Source organism: Hevea brasiliensis, chromosome 17, assembly GCF_030052815.1.
Source record: "Hevea brasiliensis isolate MT/VB/25A 57/8 chromosome 17, ASM3005281v1, whole genome shotgun sequence".
Taxonomy (NCBI): Eukaryota; Viridiplantae; Streptophyta; class Magnoliopsida; order Malpighiales; family Euphorbiaceae; genus Hevea; species Hevea brasiliensis.
The window spans coordinates 10,476,321-10,502,509 of record NC_079509.1 but is presented as its reverse complement, the minus strand read 5'-3'; the positions used below and the strand labels follow the sequence as shown (position 1 = coordinate 10,502,509).

The following is a 26,189-nucleotide window of genomic DNA, read 5'->3' as shown; positions in this document are numbered from 1 at the left end:
TCACACAGATATAGAGATATTATTATATGAAGAAAAAAAAAAAAAGCAGTAATTGGGACACGTAATTGTATAGATAAAAGGTAATCCAACATGGAACTTTTCCTTTTTGATCTTTCGGTGTAGAAAGGTCAACCCATTTTGCTTTATTTTAATTAGATAATTAAGCTAGAGGGATTAAGAATTGATGCATTTAATTAATTAAATCAAGCACGTCTAATTCGGATGTTACTTTTTAGATTAATATTAATATTTTCTTAATAGTGGGCGGCAGCGTGGGCGGTTTTAGGTCTTTAGTATGTAATTTTATAATCACTATTAAGACAAATCCTGATTTAGACAGGTAAATGGTTGATTTCCACTCACAAAATTTCGGCCCACAAAATTATGTCCTTATGGGTTTACCCCTTTTAAGTTGTGGGCTGCACATAGCCCATCCCACTGGACTAATTGCACTTTATGTGCAGAATTTAACTTGAAGTTGTTTTCAGTATTAAAATTGAAATCGAACAAAATCAAAATGAAATAATAAATTTTTATTTATGTTTAATTTATTATGAAAATTAAAATCAAATTCCTTAATACTGATAATAGGAATAAAAAAAAAATAATTAACAAAGTCATTCCTGGGTCAGTTTTTTTTTTTTTTTAACCAAATAGCGCCTTAATATGTTTACGGGGAAACATTGAAGTGTGGGCTTCACATTTTCCTCAGCAGAAACCAATTCGAGGTTAAATTAAGAGTTGGGCTTTTACAAGCACTTTGAAGCCCATCAAATTTCTATGATTGCCCCCTCTCTATTCCAAAGAGTTGACTTACAAATTTTTCTTCTAAAGAAGAAATGATGAGGTATGGAAAGTAGTAGCTATTAAAGGGTTCTAAAATGAGGGTGGAGAAAATAAAAAATCATATTTGGCTTTTAACTTTACCCACAGTTTGCAAATGTTGCACTCAAAAGCTCATTTCTTCATTGGCAAATAGGTATTGACTTTTGGGCTCGTAGCCTTTTGTTTGTGAAGTTGTTTGTTACAACCATATCAATGTTGTCGTATTGTTTTTCTGTGTATCGGAATACGACAGCTTATTTATAGTCAACCCAGAACAAGCGGCACCAATTATTTCCCATCCTCTTAATTTTGTTGATGTTACGTCATATTGTAACCAATTTGGGTCAATTTGCCTTTTATTTATTTTGAGAATGAAAATAGAGCTATTAAATTTTAATTTTTCTACTCACTCATGTTATCAGATAATCGCTCTCTTATTGAATTACTAGCAAAATGACAACATGTAAATTTAAATAAAAAAGGTAAAATAAATATAAAAAAATTGAAATGCAACATGATTTGTGATATACGGTCTGTTTGGCATTAAGCTCTAAAAATTGAAATTATTTTTTTAAATAAAAATATTATTTTAAATATTAAAAAAATAATTTAAAAAATATTATTTTACTATTTTAATATTTTTATAATTAAAATTTATTAAATTTAATTTTTAATTATTTTTAATACTCCCTAATTAATATATTTAAAAAAATAATTTTCTTAATAACAGTTCTAATAACAAATATCACTTTGATGGTGAAAAATTGCTGCCACATTTAGTAGCTAAGAAATGCTGTGCTTCCACTTCAGAAATGGAGAATTACATTGAAATAGAGTCACAAAAACACAATGTGCAGCCTCAACTTTTCATGACTACTCACTTTTCATGGATGTGAGGCTCCTGTGATAAAAAATTCAATTCGTTGAACATCCTTCCTTGAGCTCTAATGATAATTTCCACCAGGCCCTTGATTGGCGGCGGATGTACTGCCACACATAGGCTAATTATTTTTTTTAATTATTCTTTTATATATTTATTTATCTAAATTAAATTAAATTAAATTAATTTTTTTATTAATTATAAATTTAATTATTTAACTCTCTTTTAGTAATCGATATTAAATGAAAAATCCTTTGATATTTTTTAATTAAAAAAATTTTAAATATTAAATAATTATTTATATAAAGAAATATATATATTAATAACATTTTCTTAACTCAAAATTTAATTTGTGAATTAGAAGTGTTCTATATAAATTAAATTGATATCAAGTATCTAAGCAATATAAAACACTTGATAATACTACATTCTATTTAGGCATTTAAAAATAAGTTAAGCATGAAATTTCGTTATTCTATCTCTTTATTTGACCGGAGAAAATTAGCCTGAGAAGAGTTTTATTTAAATTTTCTCTATCAAAAATTTATTATATTATATTTTTTTAAAATATTAGATTTCACTCAATATATTATAAATTTTTTTTTGATAATATTTTGTTTTATTTTATTTTATTTTATTTTTTATATATTTACTTTTTTTTTTCCTCTGGTTCGTCGTTGCCCTTTGACTTAATGAGTGCAAGGGCTCGTAAGTTGCCACACCATCATTCTTCTGTCATCTTCCACTTCATATAGTGGCTTTCCTCACCATCATCTTTGCTTAAATACGCCTTAAGTTTTCATTATCTTTATTATGGTTGAAACACTCAAGACTCTTTAATGCATTTAGCCCCCCCACAAAAATGTTATGTTCCTATTTCCTTTTTGACTTCAAGAAAATATATATGATCAATGGTGTTTGTTTTAATTTTTTTTTTAAGGAAAGATATAGAAGCATATATTAAAATTGAACATTTTTGTTTTATTGATTATGGAGGTATTTATATAATGACATTTCTTAAAATAATTTACTGAAATTTATAAATTTAACAACATATTTTTAATTTTGTTGGATATATAATTTTTATTTTCTTTTAATCTTTTATCTGCAGCAGTCACAGTTTAATTTTTCCAACATCACAAACATCAGAAAAATTTAATCTACTGAAAATTATAAATTTAAAATTTAAAAACATAACAAAAAATTTAAAAATATGATATAAGTTCTTGACAGCATCTTTTCAATTTTATTACAGATAATTTTTTGTCTTCTTTCAATTTATTAGGCATTTTCACAGTTTAATTTCTCCAACGTCACAAGCACCAGAAAAATCTGGCTTTGCGGTGTGAATATATAAATTGATTGCTTTTGCTCTATGAGCAGCAGCATCGGAGGAAAGTTTGTTCTAAGCTTGCTCTCGCAATGGCAGGCACTACTACTCTCTTTCGCTTACTAGTAATCTTTCTAGGGATTTCTCACCTTGTTTCTCTGAATGCGATCCCAATTACAAGTATGTCTTGATGACTCCCACCTGATCTTGATTCTTCTTTCTTCTCTTGCTAATTCTTGATATTTCTTTCTCTCTCATATTTGCAGGACTTGGAAGGTTACTGCATGGACCTCAAGTTCTTCCAGTTCCAGAGACTACCCACATGGTACCTAATTAATAACCAGTAAACTGTTTCTTGTTATCTATAATCCTTAGACATTGGTATGTATGTATGATTATTTATTTTTCTGTTACAGAAGGTGGCTGCGGGAACTAGATGGAAGGAACATGTGAGTCTTGGTGGGAGCATGGCTGTGGAGCTAAATGATTACCCTGGTCCAGGGGCAAATAAACGCCACACTCCATGGCCATCACAGGTTAACAAATGTGGTGATTGTTAGTTTCTTTCTCTGCAACTATTAGATGGGAACTGGATGGTGTGGGCATGCAGCTGTATGCATGATTTTGCTCACCCATTAAGATAATTAGGAAGTTCTTTATTTATTTATATCTTTGGGGCAAGTTGGTGCTAATTATATCAGAGATAGAAAGCTGTTCTAAGAAAAGCTGTATCTATGTAATTAAACTCTTAAGAGAGAGAGAGAGAGAGAGAGAGAGAGAGAGAGAGAGACTGGGCTGTGATTCCCAGGGATATTTACGTTAAGAGCTTTAGTTTGGTGCTACAACTTGAGCATTTTGTTCAAATCCAATTGTCTATGTGATTCCCTGTCAAACTGAATACTATTTCAAGTTCCAATTCATTGAAAAATTTTCTTTTTAATCTTCAAGAAGTAAACATGCATGGAATTCCATAGCAGGGGCTGTTTTAAGCTTCAGTGAATGTAGATAACCTTTGAGATCTATATTCTAATATTTGTTTTGAAAAATCCTTCTTAAATCATGATTAAGATGCAAGTTAAAGTTACTCTTGATTTTGATGGAAAGATGAGAGGGAATAAACTCCTCCCAAGTAATAGAGCAGGGTATTTGACAAACCATACCAAACTATTTGCATTTCTGAGATAGATATAATTAAGATTATGAAATATATATAAGAAATAAATCTTGACCATCCATGATGACATTGAAGACTTGTTCACAATTTAGAATTCTTGAGCATCACTAAATACAAATACAAAAAGACCAGCTCTCGTATCTTCCAGAAGTCATTCATTTGCTCCTCGAGGATGCCTGTGGCCTGTGGGGTGAATTTCCCTTGGCTGTTTTTGGTTTACAAAGGAAAGGGAGGAGGAGTCTAGCTTGCGACTAGACCACCATAATTCTTGAACCTTGAGTACCCTTCAAAGTCGTCTTTGCAATGTAGCTTTGCCTTGTGTTGGTGGCCAAAGGCAAAGGAAAGAAGAAAAGAAAATTGAAGTTGCTTTCCATGGTACTGTGTTAAACAAGCAACCAAGTTTATTGAAAATCCATTGTAATTGACCTCAAGGGTTCTTTTCAGAAACACGTTGTTAGGTAAACCACTAGCAAGAATGGCTTTGAAGTATCTGAAAGGCAAATTTAAATGTGCCTTGTGTTCAATTGGAGAAGGTGGATTAGTGAGTTGGTAGGCACATTCACTGCCTTACATTCTATCTTATTGTTTTCCATTGAACAAGGTCCTTTTTTGGGTGTTTCCTCTTTTTTGTACAAATGGACAACTATGAATAGGGAGTTGGATTGAAATCACATAAATCTCATTAAATATTTAAGCGTATCTAAGATTAAAATATGGCATTGTAGTATTGTGGAACTTCAAATGTCATATAACTATGGAGACTACAAGCAAGATATGAGCCAGCAATGAAAATAAAATGTTAGTTTTGCAAATTAAAGACAAAAGTTCTATTTTAGCTTTTTTCTTTTTGCTTTTTAGTGTATTGATTAGGGTATCGCTCTATTTTTATTTTATGATTGATGGAAAGTTAGTCTCATTTAAGCATTGGACGTGCAAAGTGAGGCTCTATCAGACTGTCAATTTTATTCTGCATATCAAATGCTTGATCAATACATGAGATATAGTGCATGTTCATCACTTCGGTTGGGTATCCTATATTAAACTTTTTAATGGTAAATAAATAGTTATATTTAAAATTAATCTGGACTTAAAAGAAATTTATATTTTATGTAAAAAATTATAAAATTGATAAAATTCAAATATTTTGTTATTTAAAAATAAACATATATTGGAATTATTATTTATCTTAAAATTTTGTAATTCTTTGCACTGACCTGATTCCTAGTAAGAATTACAAAAGGAAAGGAGGACATTGAACTTCATATGAAATTTTTTTTTACTGGAACAGAGATAAGCTAGGTGGAATCAATATGCTATCCCTGTGGAGATGGAGCAACGGCTGGTGCAGGGGAAGGACCATCTGTATCATTAACACGTAAAAATCCAAATTTCTTGATGAGCTCATTTGCAATCAACTCATTTGCACTATCTGATGGATGGTATTCATCCCAAAACACATACTTGCTTCTATCCTTGCACAATGTTGATGCTGGAACGCACGTGAGAGCTGGTCGTATTCTTCCAAACGAGCAACATGGTGAGTCTGAGTTTTCGAATCCTGCAATTTACAGAAGCAATGATTTAAATTCAGGGGAAATCAACCAAAATTGGAATTGACTCAATTGAAACATTTGCAAGGTGAAGGTCACCATATTGCTCACCATATTTGGTTGGATTGGTGATCACGTCATTAACAACATCGTAAGCATCTCCAAATTTGAAGCTTGCATTAGCAAGCTTGGTGGTTAAACTACCTATTAACTTGCTTGTAGCTTGATTAAAGCCAATAGCTAGCTTGTTTGTTCGGTCTTGACAGCTCCCAGATGTACTCAGAACCCTTTGGAGTGGAATACAGCCCATTGGTCCTAGCCCAAATACCATCAGCTGTCTTGCCCCTAAGCTATGTAATGTCTTTACAAATAACACTCTCATTAGAAACCTTCACGGCTTAAATTGAAAAGATTAATTAATTATTGTAGTCTTTATAATCAATCTAAATTAATCACCTTCAGTTGTGCTTCAAGTGTTTCCATCAGATAGCCAATGAAGGTCTGATCATTGTACTTCCATGAGTCGCTGTAAACTGGCATTAAGTAATTGTTAATGAAGTCATTGCTCCCTAAAGCAACCACATATCGAGCTTCTTGGAAGAACTCCTGTGCTGCTTCTTGGCCAATTTTGTTTTTGATCAGCTGTTGCGTTCCTTGAAATAACTCAATTTGCTTGTTGAGACAAAACCTTTGAATCTGCAACAGTAGTTATGGAATATTTCAGTGTTAGTGCAAGTGTTTGGCTACGTCCTCAGAAGGGTAAATCGAGGAATGAGGTTAAATCATGTTCGCAGAATTTATAAATAACTTACAAAGTAGCCACCAGTTTCATTCAAAATGCCACCACCTCCAGAGGCATAATTTACACCATTCTCCAATATCACATCTTCTGTTAAAGATGGACCAAGAAAAGCAGGCGGCCTTGGCAGAGCAGTGTTGTCACCTGCATGCACGAATAAAAAGTAAGGATTTGCCAGGAGAAGATCATAGATCGGTTAAAAAGATTGAAAAAAAAGGGCAGGCTATAACTCGAAACAATTTTGACAGTATTACCTATTATATCAGCAACAGTGCGGCCATTAGTGAACCTCCCATTAGGCAGTCCATTGCCAAAATCTATACCATACCAAGGCAGGCTAGCCTGAGCAAGACTCCTAGCGAGGTACTTGTTGTTACCAACATCAGAAAGCGAATCTCCGAAAATAAACTGCACAATCTTGCATTGGCATCCATCAATAGCAACCCCTAGCATGGCCAGAATCAATATCCATGAAGGCACCAGCTTCATGTTCGAAACAAAAGGAGTTGTTAATCTTCTTTCCCAACGCCTTTCAATTTCCAAGCAATGTGTGTGAGAAAGATTTTGAGTATGTATTTTAAACACATGTGAAAAGCACTGAATTAATAAACTTGTGGGCTAGAAAAGGTCGCACCAGTAAGACAATATTGCCTGAGACAGAGAGGTCAGGATTGTTGGATGAACTAACCGTTTAGTCATTCAAACCTACTGCAACTACCTGGGCGTATTCTTACAACGGCATTGCATGCAATTTGCAAACCACGGTTGGGGGGGTTAGCAAGGAATATTACCAATGCCATTACTACCACAGCCTAAGGAAGCGTACAGATAATTCGAAGAAAAATATAATAAATTATTATTATTATTATTATTATTATTATTATTATTATTATTATGAAAACTTGAAAAGCATAAGGGGGTGCCTCTGAAATTTCAATATTGCATTTTGGATTTGTTATTATGGTGAGTTCACCTACCCCTTTTATTATTTTTGTGATTTCTTGCACAAAATCTGAAGGGAATTTTGAGAAAATTTGTCAATAAACTGAAATATTGTATTCTTATGGATTATTAGAACACGCAAAAAAATTTTAGTACGAATTTATTCTTTAACAACAAAGGATCCGATCACTAAATGTATATTACTCACCCAAGAAAGACAGGTTTGAATGCCCATTCTTTTAATTTTTTATCAAAAGAAAAAACTTCTTAGCAATAAATTGATTCATTAGTGTTAATTTCTATTTACAGTGATTAGGTGCATCATTCTTTATAGTAAGGCCTTTTATAGGAGAAATTATTAGGTGTATCCAGTTTATATGTATCATTACTCATAATCATATGAAATTCATTTTTTCATAATCATATGAAATTCATTTTTTATATTATAGAGAGGGTCCACTTTTTTATGAGAGAGAATATTATTTTTTAATTATCTTAATATGTCTAATAATTAACCCTTTTAAAGATAGATATACGTAGTAGGTGGTATATACGTGATAGTGTATGAACTAGTACATTTCAATACGAGAAAATCTCCCAAATAATCTAGAAGCATGGTTTCAAATTAGAGATGATAATGGGTAGGATACCCGCGAAAATCACCCTACTCGAACTCAAATTCAATTAATATTATCAAAACCCAAACTTGTTTAAAATTTATTCTCCACTACTCAAACCCGTCCCAAATTCGATTATTATTATCCGAAGAAAATCCGAACCTGTTTAATTTTATATATTTTAATTAATATTTTGTATAAAAAATTATTTTCATTAATAATTTATATTTTAAAATTTTAATAATTTCATAAAATATTTAAATTCTATTTTATATAAAATAAAATATATAAAAATTTATAAATATTATTATAAAAATATATATTTTATATTTAATTAAATATTTATATAAACGGGTTCGAGTAACAGATACCCAATGTATAAAACTCAAACCTAACCTAAACCCGTCATGAATATTATTTTTCAAACCTGAATTCATTCTGAACTTGATTATATAATATCTAAATCCGTTTTATTAAGATTTAATCAGATCAAGTATTCACAAAAATCTATCCGTATCATCCCTATTTCAAATGTTGCCTGGTTGAAGTTATGAAAGCCCTGCTCACTTTGCAATTGAGGGTTTTTTCTTTTTTTGGGTTGGGCATCAGTTCCATTGTGTTCAAGAGAAGGCCTGATGTGAGAGATAGCCCAAAACAGAAAAATCCAATAAATATGCAAGGTCCTTCTTCGACACTAAACCTATGAACAGACGAAGCAATACAAACGTAATGGAAATAGCCTCTAGATTTCTGACGCTTTGAGTCTCTGCAAAATATGACAAAACCTTTAAAAAAAAAAATACATGTAATATAAATTTAAATCCACATGAAAATAAATTTAATAATAATTTAATTAAATATTTATATAAATATATATATATATAATTAAAATATATTTATATATACTAAATAAATTTATATATAAATATTAGTCTAAAAATCCATTTTCATATTCTGTATCTAAATAATAAAAGCAAATTTTAATAAAAAAACACACCACGTGGCAATACAAGCCACTCGCTCGAACGAAAACTATAATACAAAATAAAATAAAATTCCTAAAAATAAAATAAAACAAAGTAGAAAAATCATCCCCATCCCCTATATTCTATCCTCATTATCCACATCCAATCGCCACCCTTCATTCCATTCATCCTATCCCTAACCGTATCCACCCTCAAATTCTTCAACAAAATCCAACTGCCAACTATAACCTTCGCTTCGCACTTCACTCCTCCATCAGAAGTCTCAACTCTCACGCCCAAAATGACTTCCTCTATCGCTTTCAAATCCTTCACGGGACTCCGCCATTCCTCCGCTGAACCTCCCAAACTCCAAACCCAAGTACCCACCATTTCCCTTCTCAACCACTGCCACCGCCGTCTTCAAATGACCGCCAGCAAATCCAGCCCCAAGATCCAAAACCGCAACCTACGAGTGGCAGTCATTGGCGGTGGCCCCGCTGGTGGAGCAGCAGCCGATACCCTCGCTAAAGGTGGCATCGAGACGTACCTCATCAAACGCAAGCTCGATAACTGCAAGCCATGCGGTGGGGCCATTCCTCTTTGCATGGTGGGCGAGTTCGACCTGCCAATGGACATCATAGACCGCAAGGTGACCAAGATGAAGATGATTTCCCCTTCCAACATCGCTGTGGACATTGGGAAAACGCTGAAGCCTCACGAGTACATTGGGATGGTGAGACGGGAGGTGCTCGATTCTTACTTGCGAGAGAGGGCGGCGAATAATGGGGCCAATGTTATCAATGGGTTGTGATGTCTCAAAATATGTCCAAGATGGGGTGAATTAGACATTAAAATTAATTTTTCATTCTTGCTCAAAATTTTTAAAAAATTACAGCTTGATTCAATATAATTTTTTAATGTGAAATATAAATAATACAACTCTATTGATAAATTGATTCAAAGTTGGGTCATAAACAATCGGTATACTGATCTAACAAAATATATTGACATTAAGTAGAAATTTCAGTAATCTGAATAAGTTTACAACACAGTTAATAGAGCAGTATACCAGATATATTTATTGACAGCAAATAAAACAATAAGCAAATTAAATCAAGTATCAGCAGATTCAGCAGTAAATCAATTTTCTCAGTTTGCAACAAGATTAACAATAAACAATATCAACTTTCATATCAGCAAAAGTATCTCAATCAGAAAGTTAAAATGCATAAATGTAAAGAGTAAAGGTTAAGAAAATTGAACACTGAATTTTTATAGTGGTTCGGCTCAACTAGTCTACATCCACTCTCCCAAAAATCTCACTTTGAGTCTTTACTCTACTAATCTTCTCTTTTAAAGGCAAGAGACAAAAGCCCTTTACAAATTTTCTCACAAAAGCTTTTACAAGTAGCTTTACACTTCTACTAAGTGTTATCCCAAACACTTTTCACAATCAAGCTTCAATAGGTGCTTGAATGACCTCTCATAAATGATAATAAAGTATTTAAAACTCACTCTTACTCAATACAACAGAATCTATAAAGAAGAGATGAGTAGGTAAGCCAATGATGAGCAATAAAACACTTTGAGCACTTTGAATGAAAGCTTTTATGATCTTAAAGGATTAGGAACAATAGAGAGACTTTCATTAAGTGCAAAATGGCCAAGGATAGGTGTATTTATAGCTTTGGAACGTTTTTGACCGTTTGAGAACTCATTTGAATGTTACAATTTCGAATTTCAAGAAAAATAGCCATTATTTTGTCTTTTTCTGTGATGTTGTGCAGAGATGAGACAATTAGCTTACTGGAAAAAGTAGCAAACCAGTTAGCTTACCAGGAAAACTTTTCTGCATAACTTTGAAAACTTTAAAACTTTATGCCAAATCATAATCAAATGCTTTTAGACCATTGAAGATATTTAAAAGAAAATCTTTTGAGGGATTGAAAATAAGTATCATTGACTTCTACTCCTCAATTCTTTTCACAAACAATCCTAAAAGTTAAAACTAACTTCTATACTATATGTACCTTCAAATTTAATCTTCAATGCATCTTTGGAAGGTAACCTTTTCTTCTTTTATCTCCTTTGATTCGTCTTGTGTTATCTTAAAATGTCATCCTTTCTTCAAAAGCACGAATCCATCATGAAATCCTTGGGTCTTTTTCTTTGTTCTTTAAGAAGCACAACACTTAAAATAATATTAGTTTGATTCTGGTTGAGTTTTGGTATCATCAAAATCTATGCTCCTTTGAGCTTGTGGGGTCAACAATCTCTCTCTTTTTGATGATGACAAAATTCAATCGAATCACTATGTAAATATTGACAAGTGTGAGTATGTGTATGAATGTATATGTTGAAATAATTCCCCCTATGTATGTGCTTATATCAACATTTAATCACAAATAACTCCCCCTTAATAATTTCAATGAAATATTCATAAGCATTTTCTGTCTCAAGGAGTTTTAGGCAAGTGTAACTAAAATACTAACTAAATATGCACAATATGCACAATATATTAATCACAAACTATATCAATCACAAGTTATACCAACAAGATTACTAACAAGATTACTCATTCATCTCTCCCTCTTTATATCTATCTCTTTACCTTTTTCATCTTTCTCCAATTTAACTGTTGAGCTCCTGGGAGTTCCGATGCTTTTCATATCTTCCATTTTGAACTTCTTTAGCATATCCTTTATGTACTTGGACTGATTTATAAAAATTCCATCTTTCATTTGTTTAATTTGCAATCCAAGGAAGAAAGTAAGTTCACCCATCATACTCATTTCAAATTCACTTTTCATCATATTGGAAAATTTCTTACAAAGAGAATGGTTAGTAGCACCAAAAATAATATCATCTACATAGATTTGCATAATAAGCATGTCTTTTCCTAGTTTCTTAATGAAAAGAGTAGTATCTACTTTTCCTCTTTTAAAATCATTTTGAAGCAAAAATTTACTAAGTCTCTCATACCATGCTCTAGGAGCTTGCTTTAAACCATAGAGAGCTTTAGTAAGCTTGTAAACATGATTTGGAAAATGAGGGTCTTCAAAACTAGGAGGTTGAGCCACATAAACTTCTTCGTCAATATATCCATTTAAGAATGCACTTTTAACATCTATTTGATAAAGTATGAAATTCTTAAAACATGCAAATGCATACAACATTCTAATAACTTCAATTCTAGCAACCGGAGCAAAGGTTTCATCAAAATCAATACCTTCCTCTTGGTTGTATCCTTGAGCTACTAGTCTAGCTTTATTTCTAATTACATGTCCTTTTTCTTCCATCTTATTCCAAAATACCCATTTAGTTCCAATAACAGAATGCTTTTTAGGTTTAGGAACAAGTGTCCACACTTTATTTCTTTCAAATTGATTTAATTCCTCTTTCATAGCAAAAAGCCAATTTTCATCATTTTGAGCATCATCATATGTTTTGGGTTCAAATTGAGAAACAAAAGCAACATTACCAAAATATCTTCTAAGTTGAGTTCTTGTCATCATTCTTTGTGATGGACTATCAAGAATGTCATCTTTGGAATGATTTCTATGGTACCTCCATTCTTGTGGAATGTCTTGATGTTGAGGTTCCTCAATTTGTAATTCTTCTACATTTGATTGGGAGTCTTCTTGAATTTAAACATTTGTGGAGCAAGGAAGTTCTTCTTCTTTGTCATTTTGATCATCCTCCACTAGTTATTTTGAATCAAGCTCATCTTTATTTGAATTCTTTGAATTTAGAATCTGCTCAATTTCATCATCACAAGAATCTTTCCTTTGCAAGAAAGTGTTGGCATCATCAAAAAGTATATGCATTGATTCTTCCATGGTCAAGGTTTTTATATTGAAAATCCTATATGCTTTGCTATTTGTTGAATAACCTAGAAATATTCCTTTACAATATTTAGCATCAAATTTCTTGAGATTGTTGTCTTTGTTATTCAAAATGTAACATTTGCAACCAAAGACATGAAAATATGCAATATTAGGTTTTCTTCCTTTCAAAAGTTCATAAGGAGTTTTCTTTAAAATAGCTCTAATGAAAACTCTGTTCAAAATGTAGCATGTTGTATTTACAACTTCTACATATAAATATTTTGGTAAACTGTTTTCATTCAGTATTGTTCTTGTCATTTCTTGCAAAGATCTATTTTTTCTTTCAACAACTCCATTTTGTTGTGGAGTTCTAGGAGCTAAAAATGTATGATAAATACCATTTTGAGAGCAGAAATTTTCAAACAAACTATTTTCAAATTATTTTCCGTGATCACTCCTCAAAAATGTAATGCAATAACCTTTTTCATTTTGAGTTCTTTTGCAAAAAGCTTCAAATATATCAAAGGTTTCATCTTTATGAGCAAGAAAGAAAGTCCATGTGAATCTTGAAAAATCATCAACAATTACAAAAGTATATGCCTTGCCTCCTAGACTTCTAGGTGTGATTGGACCAAAAAGATCAAGATGTAATAACTCCAATGGTCTAGACGTAGTTACAATATTTTTTTATTTAAAAGATGATTTTGTATGCTTACCAAGTGCACATGCTTTGCATTGAAACTCTCTTTCAAATCTTAACTTTGGAAGTCCTCTAAGAAGATTCCTTCTAGAGAGTTTAGCAAGTGTACTCATGCTAGCATGTCCTAATTTTCTATGCCATAACCATGCACTATCATCTAAAGTCATAAAGCATGTTTCACAATTTTCTTTAAGACTTGTTAAATCAAGTAGGTAAATATTATCTATTCTAGTACTAGCAAACATAACATTATTTTCATGAATCTCACAATGTGTAGAAGTAAAAATGACTTTAAAACCATTATCACATAGTTGACTAACACTTAAAAGATTATATTTTAATCCTTGTACTAATGCAACATTCTCAATGCAAGGATTTTTACCAATAGTTCCACATCCAATAAATTTAGCTTTACTTTTATCACCAAATTTGACATAACCTTCTTCTTTTAAAGTAAGAGAGGAGAATTTGCCTTTATTTCCTGTCATGTGCTTAGAGCAGCCACTATCTATGTACCAGTATTCTGTTTCCAGCATACTCCTTAGGTAGATCTAAAATCAGTTAACTGTCTTTAGGTACCCAAGCAACTTTAAGTCCTTGTGTGTTAGTAATATTAGGTAAGGTTCCTTTAGGCACCCATACTTTCTTTGCCTTAAAGGTTCCTTTCCTAATAGGACAAGCATTAATCATATTATGATTACAATAAAAGCATGTAATATTTGGTTGAGAAAAAGATGAGGCTTTAATAAAATAATGTTTGTATTTTCTATATTTCATAAATCCATCATAACCAATTCAAAATTTTCATTTGTGGATCTTTGATTCCCAAGAAGTATATCAAGTGTTTCTTTTCCTTTTGTAAATTTAGTTAAATCTCTTATGAAAGATTCAACTTTTGCTTCAAGAATTCTATTTTTCTCAAGAAGTTGTTCACACACTTCTTTTCATCTTTGAAGCTCATCATTAACTTCCTTAAATAATTTCATTTGAGATTTATAAAATTTATTTTCCTTTGAAGCCATACTCAAGGAAATATTTTCTGATCTTAAAGCACAATTTTCATAAACCAAAATTTTACATTTCTTTTTAAAAGATCTATATTTATCATATGTCTTTACAAATGCAAGTTCTAATTCATCAACATTAGAAAGTTCAAGATTTACCTCATTTTCACTATCTTCAATATGCGAGCTTTCACATTTTTCTTCAATTGCCATCATACAAGCATTTACAACGTCTTTGTCACTTGTTTCATCATTTGATGAAGAGTCATTATCACTTCATGTTGCTGCCATTGCCTTTTTACTTTTATCCTTTCTAAACTTGTTTTTCTTCTTCAATGTAGGACACTTTGGCTTAATGTGGCCTGGTTTGTTACACTCATAACAAACTATTTCACTTGAATGATTTGGAGTCTTTGGAGCATATTTCTTTATGAACTTCTTGTATTTGCTTTCACCATTTCTAAATGCTCTTTTGAATATTTTGACTATCATAGCCATATCTTCATCATCATCACTTGAAGCACTTGAATCATAACTTGAACTAGCTTTAAAAGCAACACTTTTCTTTTTCTCATCTACCTTTTCGGATATGAAGGCTATACCTTTCTTTTTCTTTTGATCACCTTCTTTCTCATCTTTCTTATAGATCATCTCATGTGCAATGAGAGAACCAATTAGCTCATCATAGGTGTATTTTCTGAAATCTTTGGTGTCTTGAATAACAGTGGTCTTTGCTTCCCATGACTTTGGAAGAGATCTCAAAATTTTCTTTACGAGTTCTTGTTCCTCAAATCTCTTTCCAAGAGCTTTAAGAAGATTGACAAGATCTGTAAATCTGGTACTCATTTCAGTAATAGTTTCACCAGGTTTCATCTCAAATAACTTATAATCACGGATAAGAAGGTTTGTCTTTGACTCTTTCACCACATCAGTTCCTTCATATGTGACTTCTAGTTTGTCCAGTTTTTCTTTTGTAGTATGACATCCTGAAATACGATTATACTCATTAATATCAAGAGCACAATAAAAAATGTTAATAGCCTTGGCATTTGTAGAAATTTTCTTCCAATCATTATCATCAAATTCAACTTCAGCTTTAGGAATTTGTACAGTTCCTTCACTGGTTTTATAAGGAATATAAGGACCATTTTTAATTATTCTCCAAGCATTAATATCAACAGATTGTATAAAGTTTCTCATTCTAGTTTTCCAAAAAGAGAAATTTGTGCCATTAAAAAGTGGTGGTCTAGTGATGGAATAAACTTTAGCTAAGGGGGCAGGTATACCAGCTGAGTTTCTAGATGAACCAGCCATGTGAATGGATCACTCTAAGAGGTTTAATCCTCAAGCAAAAGAGATAAGCTCTGATACCAAATTGATGTTCCAAAACATGTCCAAGAGGGGGGTGAATTGGACACTAAAATCAATTTTTTTGTTCTTGCTCAAAACCTTTGAAAAATTATAGCTTGGTTCAATCTAATTTTCTAATGTGAAATATGAACAATACAGCTCTATTGATAAGTTGATTCAAAGTTGAGTCATAAGCAATCAGTATACTGATCTAACAGAATATATTGGCATTTAGTAGAAATTTGATGTCTGAATAAGTTCTGTCTGACAATGAACAAGCAAGACACGGATATATTAATTGACAGCAAATAAAATAATAAGCAAATTAAATCAAGTATCAGCAGATTCAGCAGTAAACCAATTTTCTCAGTTTGCAACAAGATTAACAATAAACAATATCAACTTTCATATCAGCAAAAGCACCTCAATCAGAAAGTTAAAATGCATAAATGTAAAGAGCAAGGGTTAAGAAAATTGAACACTGAATTTTTATAGTGGTTCGGCTCAACTAGCTTACATCCACTCTCCTAAAGATCTCACTTTGAGTCTTCACTCCATTAATCTTATCTTTTAAAGGCAAGAGACAAAAACCCTTTACAAATCTTCTCACCAAAACTTTTACAAGTAGCTTCACACTTCTACCAAGTGTTATCCCAAACACTTTTCACAATTAAGCTTCAATAGGTGCTTGAATGACCTCTCATAAATGATAATAAAGTGTTTAAAACTCATTCTCACTCAATACAACAGAATCTATAAAGAAGAGATGAGTAGGTAAGCCAATGATGAGCAATAAAACACTTTGAGCACTTTGAATGAAAGCTTTTATGATCTTAAAAGATTAGAAACATTAGAAAGACTTTCATTAACTGCAAAATGGCCAATGATAGGTGTATTTATAAATTTGGAACGTTTTTTACCGTTTGAGAACTCATTTGAACTTTACAATTTCGAATTTCAAGAAAATAGCCGTTATTTTATCTTTTTTTGCGATGTTGTGCAGAGATGAGATAGTTAGCTTACTGAAAAAAGTAGCAAACCAGTTAGCATACCAAAACAAGTAACAAACCAGTTAGCATACCAGAAAAACTTTTCTGCATTAACTTTGAAAACTTTAAAACTTTACGCCAAATCATAATCAAATGCTTTTAGACCATTGAAGATATTTAAAAGAAAATCTTTTGAGGGATTGAAAATAAGTATTATGTACCATATAGGTAACATTTTCTTCTTTTTATCTTTTTGATTCGTACTGTGTTATCTTAAAATGTCATCCTTTTTTCAAAAGCATGAATCCATCATAAAATTTTTGAGTCTTTTTCTTTGTTTTTGAGAGGCACAACACTTAAAATAATGTTAATTTGATTCTAGTTGAATTTTAATATCATCAAAATCTATGCTCCTTTGAGTTTGTGGGGTCAACAGGTTATTCTTGAAAATGGACATACCAAAGGGCGGCAGAGGACTGCACCTTATGTCTTGCGTTACACGGAGTACAATGGGAAGGTTGGCGGGGCAGGACAGAAGAATACTTTGGAAGTTGATGCAGTTATTGGCGCTGATGGAGCCAATTCCCGTGTTGCCAAGTCCATTGGTGCTGGTGATTATGACTACGCCATTGCTTTTCAGGTATTGTAATCTCATATTTCACTGAAGGTCGAAAAACTGAAGTTCAATTTTGAAATTGAGTTTTGCTTGAATTCTTAAATTGCAAAATTTTACATTGGTATTTCCAGGAGAGAATCAGAATCCCTGATGATAAAATGGTATACTATGAGAACCTAGCTGAAAGGTATGTTGGTGATGATGTATCTCCAGACTTCTATGGATGGGTGTTCCCCAAATGTGACCATGTTGCTGTTGGGTCTGGCACGGTGACTCACAAAGGTGATATCAAGAAATTGCAATTAGCTACAAGAAACAGAGCCAAGGACAAGATCCTTGAGGGCAACATTATTCGAGTGGAAGCACACCCAATACCAGAACACCCGAGGCCTCGCAGGTTGTTAGACAGAGTAGCGCTAGTAGGGGATGCAGCAGGGTATGTAACAAAATGTTCAGGCGAAGGCATCTATTTTGCAGCAAAGAGTGGAAGAATGTGTGCAGAGGCAATCGTTGAGGGGTCAGAGAATGGGAAGAGGATGGTGGATGAGAGTGACCTGAGGAATTACTTGGAGAAATGGGACAAGACATATTGGCCGACATACAAGGTACTGGATGTGTTGCAGAAAGTATTCTACAGATCGAACCCAGCAAGAGAAGCATTCGTGGAGATGTGCGCAGATGAGTATGTGCAGAAGATGACATTCGATAGCTATTTGTACAAGAGGGTGGGTACCTGGGAATCCTCTGGACGATTTGAAGTTGACTTTCAATACCATTGGAAGCTTGATGGGATGCACTTAGAAAGGAGATGAACAGGTTCAGCGTATGAGCTAACGATGACAAAACTTATGCATAATTGTTATTATATACATATATTTTTTTTCATAATTGATCTGCATTATCTTATTTTAGTAGAAAGACGCTTCAGATGATAATCCAAATCATCACTTTATTTTTATTTTGATGTTTAAATCGCAAATCAAATGAAGATTTTTATAGTTGCAGTGAATTAAACAATGAATGGGGCATGCAGCATTGTGGCTGTTAAGGAAGGGAAAGGGTCAGTCTTTGTCAATATTTATTACTGAAACTGAAAGGACAAAAGGAAAAAATCTTTCATGAGTTTCAACTGACCAATATCACAATTATAACTTGTTTTATTATTTCGTGTCCAAGGCTGTCATTTTTGGTAAATACAAATTATATTTTTTTTTTTAATTAAATGATCGAAAATCAATTTTTAATATTAAGAATTTAAATTATGGTATTTGTTACAGTCGATAATATTATTTATCATAAGTGGTTAATGTAATTGATTAAAACAATATTGTAAAAATATATTATATCTTATTACATTAAAGTATAAAAATCTCTTAAATTTTTTTAAAAAAGGAAAATCTGTGAAATAAAAAGAAAAGGAAAGAGAGTCAAACGAAAAAAGGAAGCGGATGCGATGCGTTCCAATCTAGTAAAAGTGAAATCGCAGCCGCTAAAAACGAACGGCCAAGATTGAGTACTGGCAAAAGGTTACATGTAGGAGGGAGATTCTTTCCTAAGTGCGGCGGCGTAGTCGATACGCAGAAAGAAAGAAAAAAATTATAAAAGAGAGAGGGGGCTGTTTTTTTTTTTTTTTTTTTTTTTGGCAAAAGAGAGAGGAGGTTGATTTGCTGTGATAGAGAGGTCGGGTGTGATAGCTTGAGAAGTAGTTGTTGAAAAGGCAGATTCCTCCTAGGCCCATTGGCGGAGATTTTAACCCATTAGCTCCCCAAACCATTTCCTCTTAAATTCACCAATCCAATTCCGTGTTTCTTATTCATACACCAACCTCTTCTTTAGATCTCTCTTTTCCCACAAGGTTCGACTTCTTTCTCTGTATTTTCTCTTTTCTTTCTTTTTCTTTATTTTTATTTTTTTTTATGTTTCTAATACTAATTATCTTTTGTCTTTCTTGAGATCGGAAACCTTTGAGTTTATGAGATCTTTGGGTTTAGATCTGATTTGGGTTTTAGTTTCATTTATTTTTTTTGTTGATTTTTTTTTTTCTCCCTAGTTCATTTCGATGGCTACATGTTTGTTAGATATGGAACATGTCTTCAAATGGCTTGGTTGAATGTATTGCTTGTGATTTTTCACTTAAAGAAAAACAAAATTGAATTACAAGGTTTCTGAGAATTATTTCCCTGAATCTGAATTGACGATTGGAAAAATTCTTGTCCTTACACTTTAGGATGATGTTGAATTGATAATGCTGATTAGACAAGAATATAAATCAAATAAGCAATTCAATGGGGACTTTTTTTTCAAAAAAAAATCTTTTTGGCAGATTGAGTGCCTTTCATCTGTTTGGAAAGATTGGACGATTATATTGAGCTGTTGCGATGCAAGAATGATTGAACTTGTTTTAAACTAAAAGGGAATAATGATAGGCTTGTGTCTTCGTAGGATGTCAAAACTGTCGGCCATTGCTGAATTGGATTTTTACTATGTAGCTATACATGATCTCTTTTCTTTGTGTGGTTGTTTGTATTTTTTGTGTCAACTGCAGACTCTATGTTCAACAACAACCACCAACCCCACACACCACACCCCAACGCCCGCACCACCCCCCCCCCCCCCTCTTCTTCTTCCCCTCCTTCCATTTTATGCTTGTTACTTTAAGGTTTCTTTAAGATTTGCATTTAGCAACTGCTTGGTTTAATGTTGTATATTTTAAATTGAGTACATATTTGTTATCAACCTAGCTTGGATTTCATGTATCTTCAATGACTTGATACTTCTGTGTTCACAGATTTACAAGATGGCAGCAACATCAGCAGCAACTTTTTCAATTGGAGCAGCCATCTCCTTTGGGCCTAAAGCAAGCCAACTTCCACAGTCAAAGCCATCTGCTATGAGGTTCAGCTCCCAGAACTCACTTACAAGCTTCAGCGGTCTTAAGGCATCAACCTTTGTGAACTGTGAATCAGAGTCATCCTTCTTAGGCAAGGAAAGTGCCATTGCCCTTCGAGGATCTTTTACTTCAAAAGCCCAAAAATCAAGCCATAGGTCACAGTATCACCTAAACCTCCAGGCATCTTACAAAGTGGCGATTCTTGGAGCTGCTGGAGGGATAGGTCAGCCGCTTGCACTTCTAATCAAGATGTCCCCATTAGTTTCAGCCTTGCACCTGTACGATATAGCAAATGTCAAGGGAGTTGCTGCTGACCTCAGCCACTGCAACACTCCCTCTCAAGTTCTGGATTTTACTGGGGCTTCTGAGTTGGCTGATTCTTTGAAAGGTGTAAATGTTGTTGTTATACCTGCTGGAGTTCCTAGAAAGCCCGGTATGACTCGTGATGACCTCTTCAACATCAATGCCAACATTGTAAAGACCTTGGTTGAAGCTGTTGCTGATAATTGCCCTGATGCTTTCATCCACATTATAAGCAATCCAGTCAATTCTACAGTGCCAATTGCTGCTGAAGTTCTGAAGCAGAAGGGTGTCTATAATCCAAAGAAGCTCTTTGGTGTTAGTACACTTGATGTTGTCAGAGCAAATACATTTGTAGCTCAAAAGAAGAACCTCAAGCTCATTGATGTGGATGTACCAGTTGTGGGAGGGCATGCAGGGATTACCATTCTTCCCCTTCTGTCCAAGACAAAACCTTCGGTCAGTTTCAGTGATGAGGAAGTGCAGGAGCTAACTGCGAAGATCCAGAATGCTGGGACAGAAGTTGTGGAAGCAAAAGCTGGTGCTGGTTCTGCTACCCTGTCAATGGCATATGCTGCAGCCAGATTTGTCGAGTCTTCTCTTCGTGCACTTGATGGAGATGCTGATGTCTACGAGTGCTCATATGTGCAGTCAGATCTTACTGAGCTTCCATTCTTTGCATCAAGGGTAAAACTTGGAAGGAATGGGGTTGAAGCTATCATTTCATCTGACCTCCAAGGGTTGACCGGGTATGAGCAGAAGGCACTGGAGGCTCTGAAGCCCGAACTGAAGGCCAGCATTGACAAAGGTATTGCATTTGCTCAGAAGCAACCTGTGGCTGCATAGGTAGTTCAGTACTCAAAAAGTCCTAACTATAGTGAAATGCGGATCTTAACAAGGTTTAGCAAGTTGATTTTGTTGTGATTCAACATTGCATCAGCACTTCAGTTTTGTAGAATTTTCTTTTTACCCCTCAAGTCATAAAGCACTCTTGATGAGGAGCTATCTGCCGCAGTTATGTTAGTGCTGTAGATTCGAAAATTGCAATCATTATCATCGAGAGCTTGTAATATTTATCTTAAAACATGGCCCGTGCACCATATTACAGAAATAGTAAGGAATTTCGTGCAATCTCTTTCTATGTCTCTCCCCCGACTATGTTTATACACATGCACACATTGAGGGGTAAAATAACTAATATAGCCCTGCTGTGCATTCATTGTTTGGCATCAGTGGCCAAATGCTTCAAAAAGCTTCATTTCTTTTATGTTGAATTACATCTGGAGGGCCAAATGCTTCAAAAAGCTTCATTTCTTTTATGTTGAATTACTTCTGGAGGGAGTTTCACGTAAGATCATTGTAAGCAGTGGCATAGACTTCTGCATTTTCTGTCTTTGTCAGGACAACGTTCAGTGGTAAATGTTTTTCAAGTCAGAAGCAAAATACAAACTTCATAGCTGTTGTTCGCACTAACTTTGGTATTTCTGGGTTATAAAATTTGGTCTCGTTAACAAATAATACAAGTACGAGGACACTAGCATTCCGGGTTTAGAACGGAGTCACAGTGGTCTATAGCTATCTTGTGCCTCTCAGATAGAAGCTGAACAATATTAGACAAATGCTTGTGCAACCGGCAACAATTCTCCAAGGCATCCGTTCATTCGCAATAGGTTCAGGATCCACAGGTTCCAAAGCCCTTCTCTGCCACTATTCACACTGGAGAAGATGTCTCACACAGAAGCTGCTTGCTTCTTGTTTCCCCCTTTTTGACCTTGTGAGATAGACGTCACAGCCTTCCCCATTTCACAAAACCTTCCCACCTCATCCCAGTAGGACTTGAGCCAGATATCTCCAAATAGACCCAAATTTAAACCATTGGTGTGTCCTGTGGAGATAGATTGATCATTACACTGAAGGCTGAAGCTGTTCCTTTCAATCACAGTAATCGCATTTCATGATGATACTTGAGGTTTTCTTATCCAACCCCAAATGTTGGTACCAATAATTGTTCTCAATTATTATTACCAGTAGTCATTGCAGGAACAGCTTCCTTGACAGAAATGGTGAAACCTAGTACGGTCTCTTATGATTAGATCTCGATTATAAACCCCCGAGAGAAACTTAGCAAAGTTGTGGCAATCAACACAGATCCGAAGATTCTTGGCTACTCTAATTGTTGTGCCTGGTGGTGTTGCGAGAACTCCAAAAGCAATTGCCAACTTCTCACTATGATAAGAAAGTACATAAGTCTTTTCTTTTGCACCCAAATTGTGCAGTTCAGATGTTATTTCAACAACATAACCAGCAATCTTGAGCTGCTTATTAATCTCATTCAGCATATCATAAATCTCTTCCTTTCTAGGATGAGAAACATCATCCACAACAAACTCATGAATCTCACCATTCAATTGAATTGAACTACAGCCGGCTGTAGTTTGGATACCTTTCTCCTTCATATACTTTCTCAATTCCGTCACCTTCTCCCAATTCCCAACTGAGGAATATATATTCAACAACAAAACATAATCCCCAGCCTCCTGAGCCTTAAGTTCAATTAAATGCCCAACCACACGTTCTCCAAGTGTAACGTGCCTATGAATCCTACAAGCCCCTAGTAAGGTCCTCCATATTGTTGAATCTGGCTTGACCTCCATTGACATGATAACCTGATATGCCCGATCAAGCTCTCCTGCACGACCTAAAAGATCGACCACACACCCATAATGATGAATGTTAGGAGCTATCGCAAAATCTTGGGTCATTATATCAAAAAACAGCATTCCTTCGTCAACCAACCCACAGTGACTACAAGCAGAAAGAACTCCAGTAAAAGTTTGATCATCAGGCAAAACACCTATTCTTTGCATCTCTCGAAATGCTTCAATAGCTTCTCTTCCATGCCCATTCATTGCAAGACCAGAAATCATGGCAGTCCATGTAACTACATTTTTATTGCGCATGCTCTGAAACACACCATATGCTTTGTCCAAACACCCGCACCGCGAATACATAGCTACAAGCGAATTGCACAGATTCATAGCATCACCATATCCGTGTTCTTGAATGTAACAATGAACCTTTTCACCAAATTCAAGAGCACCCAAGTTCGCGCAAGCTTGAAGCAGAAGCAAGCATGTAACGTCATCTGGTTCACACCCAAACTCACCATTTACCATAGCATCAAATAAACCTAAAACATCCCTGGTCCTACGATTACGAATAAAACAGGAAATCAACACATTCCAAGCAACAGTATCTCTCTGAGGTATCTCATCAAACACTTTGCACGCTGCATCTCCCTTCTCGCAAAGCGAATACAAATCCATCAAATTAGTAAGTAATAAACTATCTGATTGATGACCATCTCTTAAAATCCTAGCATGAACCTGTACGCCACCCATTAAAGAGGAAACTCTAACAAAACACTTGATAACAAAGGACATAGATAACCGGTCCGCATGCAAACCTCTGTGTCTCATATCCTGATACAATAAGAATCCTTCAATAGGTGAATTGCTCCTGGAGTAAGCTCTTATCATGGCGTTGTAATGGAAAACAGATGGGTTTGGGGTTTGAGAGAATATTTGGCGGGAATAGCTGATATCTTGGAACGGAGAGAGTGCTACACGGGACAAGAAAGGGAGAGAGAAGGTAGATTCTTGAAAGAGAGAGTTGCGGATGAGTTGGGCATGAATCTGGAGCAAATGGGACTTTTGGGTGCATGATTTTATGAGGGAAATCAAGTGTTGCTGCGGTGGTTTTGCTAGCGAAGGGATTGTGGCAGCGGTGGTGAAACGAGAGAGAAAGAGAGGCCGGAATAGATAGAGATAGTAACAATTTAATTTAAAGGGATGTGAGATTTGGATCATTGGTTTTGTCTGTGTTTTGAAAGAATTCAAACTTGTTTATGAATTGTGATCAACGACTACTCTGCTTATGCATTAACAAGTTGCTTCCTATAGCTAGCCAGGCTTTCGCCATCAACTGCTCAGGGTAAGCATTCGGTTCGAACCGAACCAAATCGAATCGAATTCGAATTAAATTATAAAAATTTAATCGTAAATTTTAGAAATCGAATCGAATCGAAATGGGTAAAAAATTAAATCGAATTGAATCGTTCTATTTCGGTTCGATTTGATTTAAACTGATCGGTTTGATTTTTATTATTTTTTAATTTAGACTTGATTTTAAGTTATTTGATCTAATTTTAACTTTGGTTTGAACCTAATAACCATTAATCAATGAAATTAAACAATTAATATATATAAAATTAAACATAATTCATAAATTTTTCATAAAAATAAATTAATTCAAAAATCGATTTGATTCGATTTAGTTTGGTTTAACTATATAAATTACTATTCGGTTTGGTTCGGTTTAATCAATTTTTTTCCTTTTCAAAACCAAAATAACTGAAATTTTTATAATGTAAAATCGAATTGAACCGATTGAATTTTAAAATCGAATTGATTGAACCGAATTAATTCTATTCGATTCAATTTTCTAATTTGAACCGAATTCTGCTCAACCCTACAACTCCAAGCACCTAACCATCTATATATATATATATATATATATATATATATATATATATATATATATATATATATATATATATATATATATATATATATATATAATTTTCACAATTATTTTATTTAAAAAATAATAAAAAATTTTATATTCTATTTCATAATTTATATAAATTGATATTTATTTTTTTATAAATTATAAAAAATCTATTAAATTAATAAAAAATAATATTATTTTAAAAATATATAAATATAATTTTTTTATTAATATAATAAAAAAATTAAATTATTAATAATGAATTAAATTAGTTAATTTTAATAATAATAAAAATATAAAACATTATTATTAATTAAAAATAACATTCTATTATATTATTTTTTAAAATATTATATTTAAGTGTAAAATTTTTTTTAATTAATTTAATATATTTTTTATAAAATAATTTTTTTAATAAAAATAATTATTACTTTACATAAATTTATAATATAAAATAAATTTATTCCATAAAAATTAAAATTTTAAAGTATTATCATTTTTTATTGGTAAAGTAAAATTAGAAATGGATACTATTTTCAAAAGATAGGTTTTATAATTTTAATAATATATTTTTAATTATTTTTATTTACAATTAAATTTTCACAGTAATTATATTTATAATTTATTTTTAAAATTTTACCTTTATGTAAAAATATAGTTAAAAGATAATTTATGCATAAAAATATAAATATTTAATTAAAATTTAAAATAATTTTATTAAAAATTAATAATAAGAAAATATAAATAATTAAAGTATTAATTATTATTGCATTTAATATATAATTATAATGAAATAAAATATTCAAAAGTTTAAGAAATATTAAATAAGAAATTTATAAAAATTAATAATTAAATAAATATT

The 26,189-nt window shown here is 33.0% G+C and overlaps 3 protein-coding genes and 1 pseudogene across 3 annotated transcripts; 2 read left to right on the top strand and 2 right to left on the bottom strand.

Moving 5' to 3' along the window:
* Positions 1-5,351: 5,351 nt before the first annotated feature.
* LOC110666202 (GDSL esterase/lipase At1g74460-like) lies at positions 5,352-7,152 on the bottom strand. The gene is made up of 5 exons (XM_021826615.2): positions 6,813-7,152; positions 6,572-6,702; positions 6,216-6,455; positions 5,871-6,120; positions 5,352-5,767 (listed from the first exon to the last, which is right to left on the bottom strand). Exons 1-5 carry the CDS (start codon positions 7,045-7,047, stop codon positions 5,523-5,525), a joined length of 1,101 nt encoding a protein of 366 aa, XP_021682307.2. The 5' UTR covers positions 7,048-7,152; the 3' UTR covers positions 5,352-5,522.
* A 2,231-nt stretch (positions 7,153-9,383) lies between these two features.
* LOC110666193 (geranylgeranyl diphosphate reductase, chloroplastic-like) lies at positions 9,384-18,397 on the top strand (annotated as a pseudogene).
* A 734-nt stretch (positions 18,398-19,131) lies between these two features.
* On the top strand, positions 19,132-21,889 carry LOC110666160 (malate dehydrogenase, chloroplastic). Its single transcript, XM_021826557.2, has 2 exons — positions 19,132-19,423; positions 20,357-21,889. Exon 2 carries the CDS (start codon positions 20,366-20,368, stop codon positions 21,602-21,604), a length of 1,239 nt encoding a protein of 412 aa, XP_021682249.1. The 5' UTR covers positions 19,132-19,423; positions 20,357-20,365; the 3' UTR covers positions 21,605-21,889.
* A 226-nt stretch (positions 21,890-22,115) lies between these two features.
* LOC110666159 (pentatricopeptide repeat-containing protein At3g47530) lies at positions 22,116-24,688 on the bottom strand. Its single transcript, XM_021826556.2, has one exon. It carries the CDS (start codon positions 24,625-24,627, stop codon positions 22,780-22,782), a length of 1,848 nt encoding a protein of 615 aa, XP_021682248.2. The 5' UTR covers positions 24,628-24,688; the 3' UTR covers positions 22,116-22,779.
* Between the last annotated feature and the right edge of the window lie 1,501 nt (positions 24,689-26,189).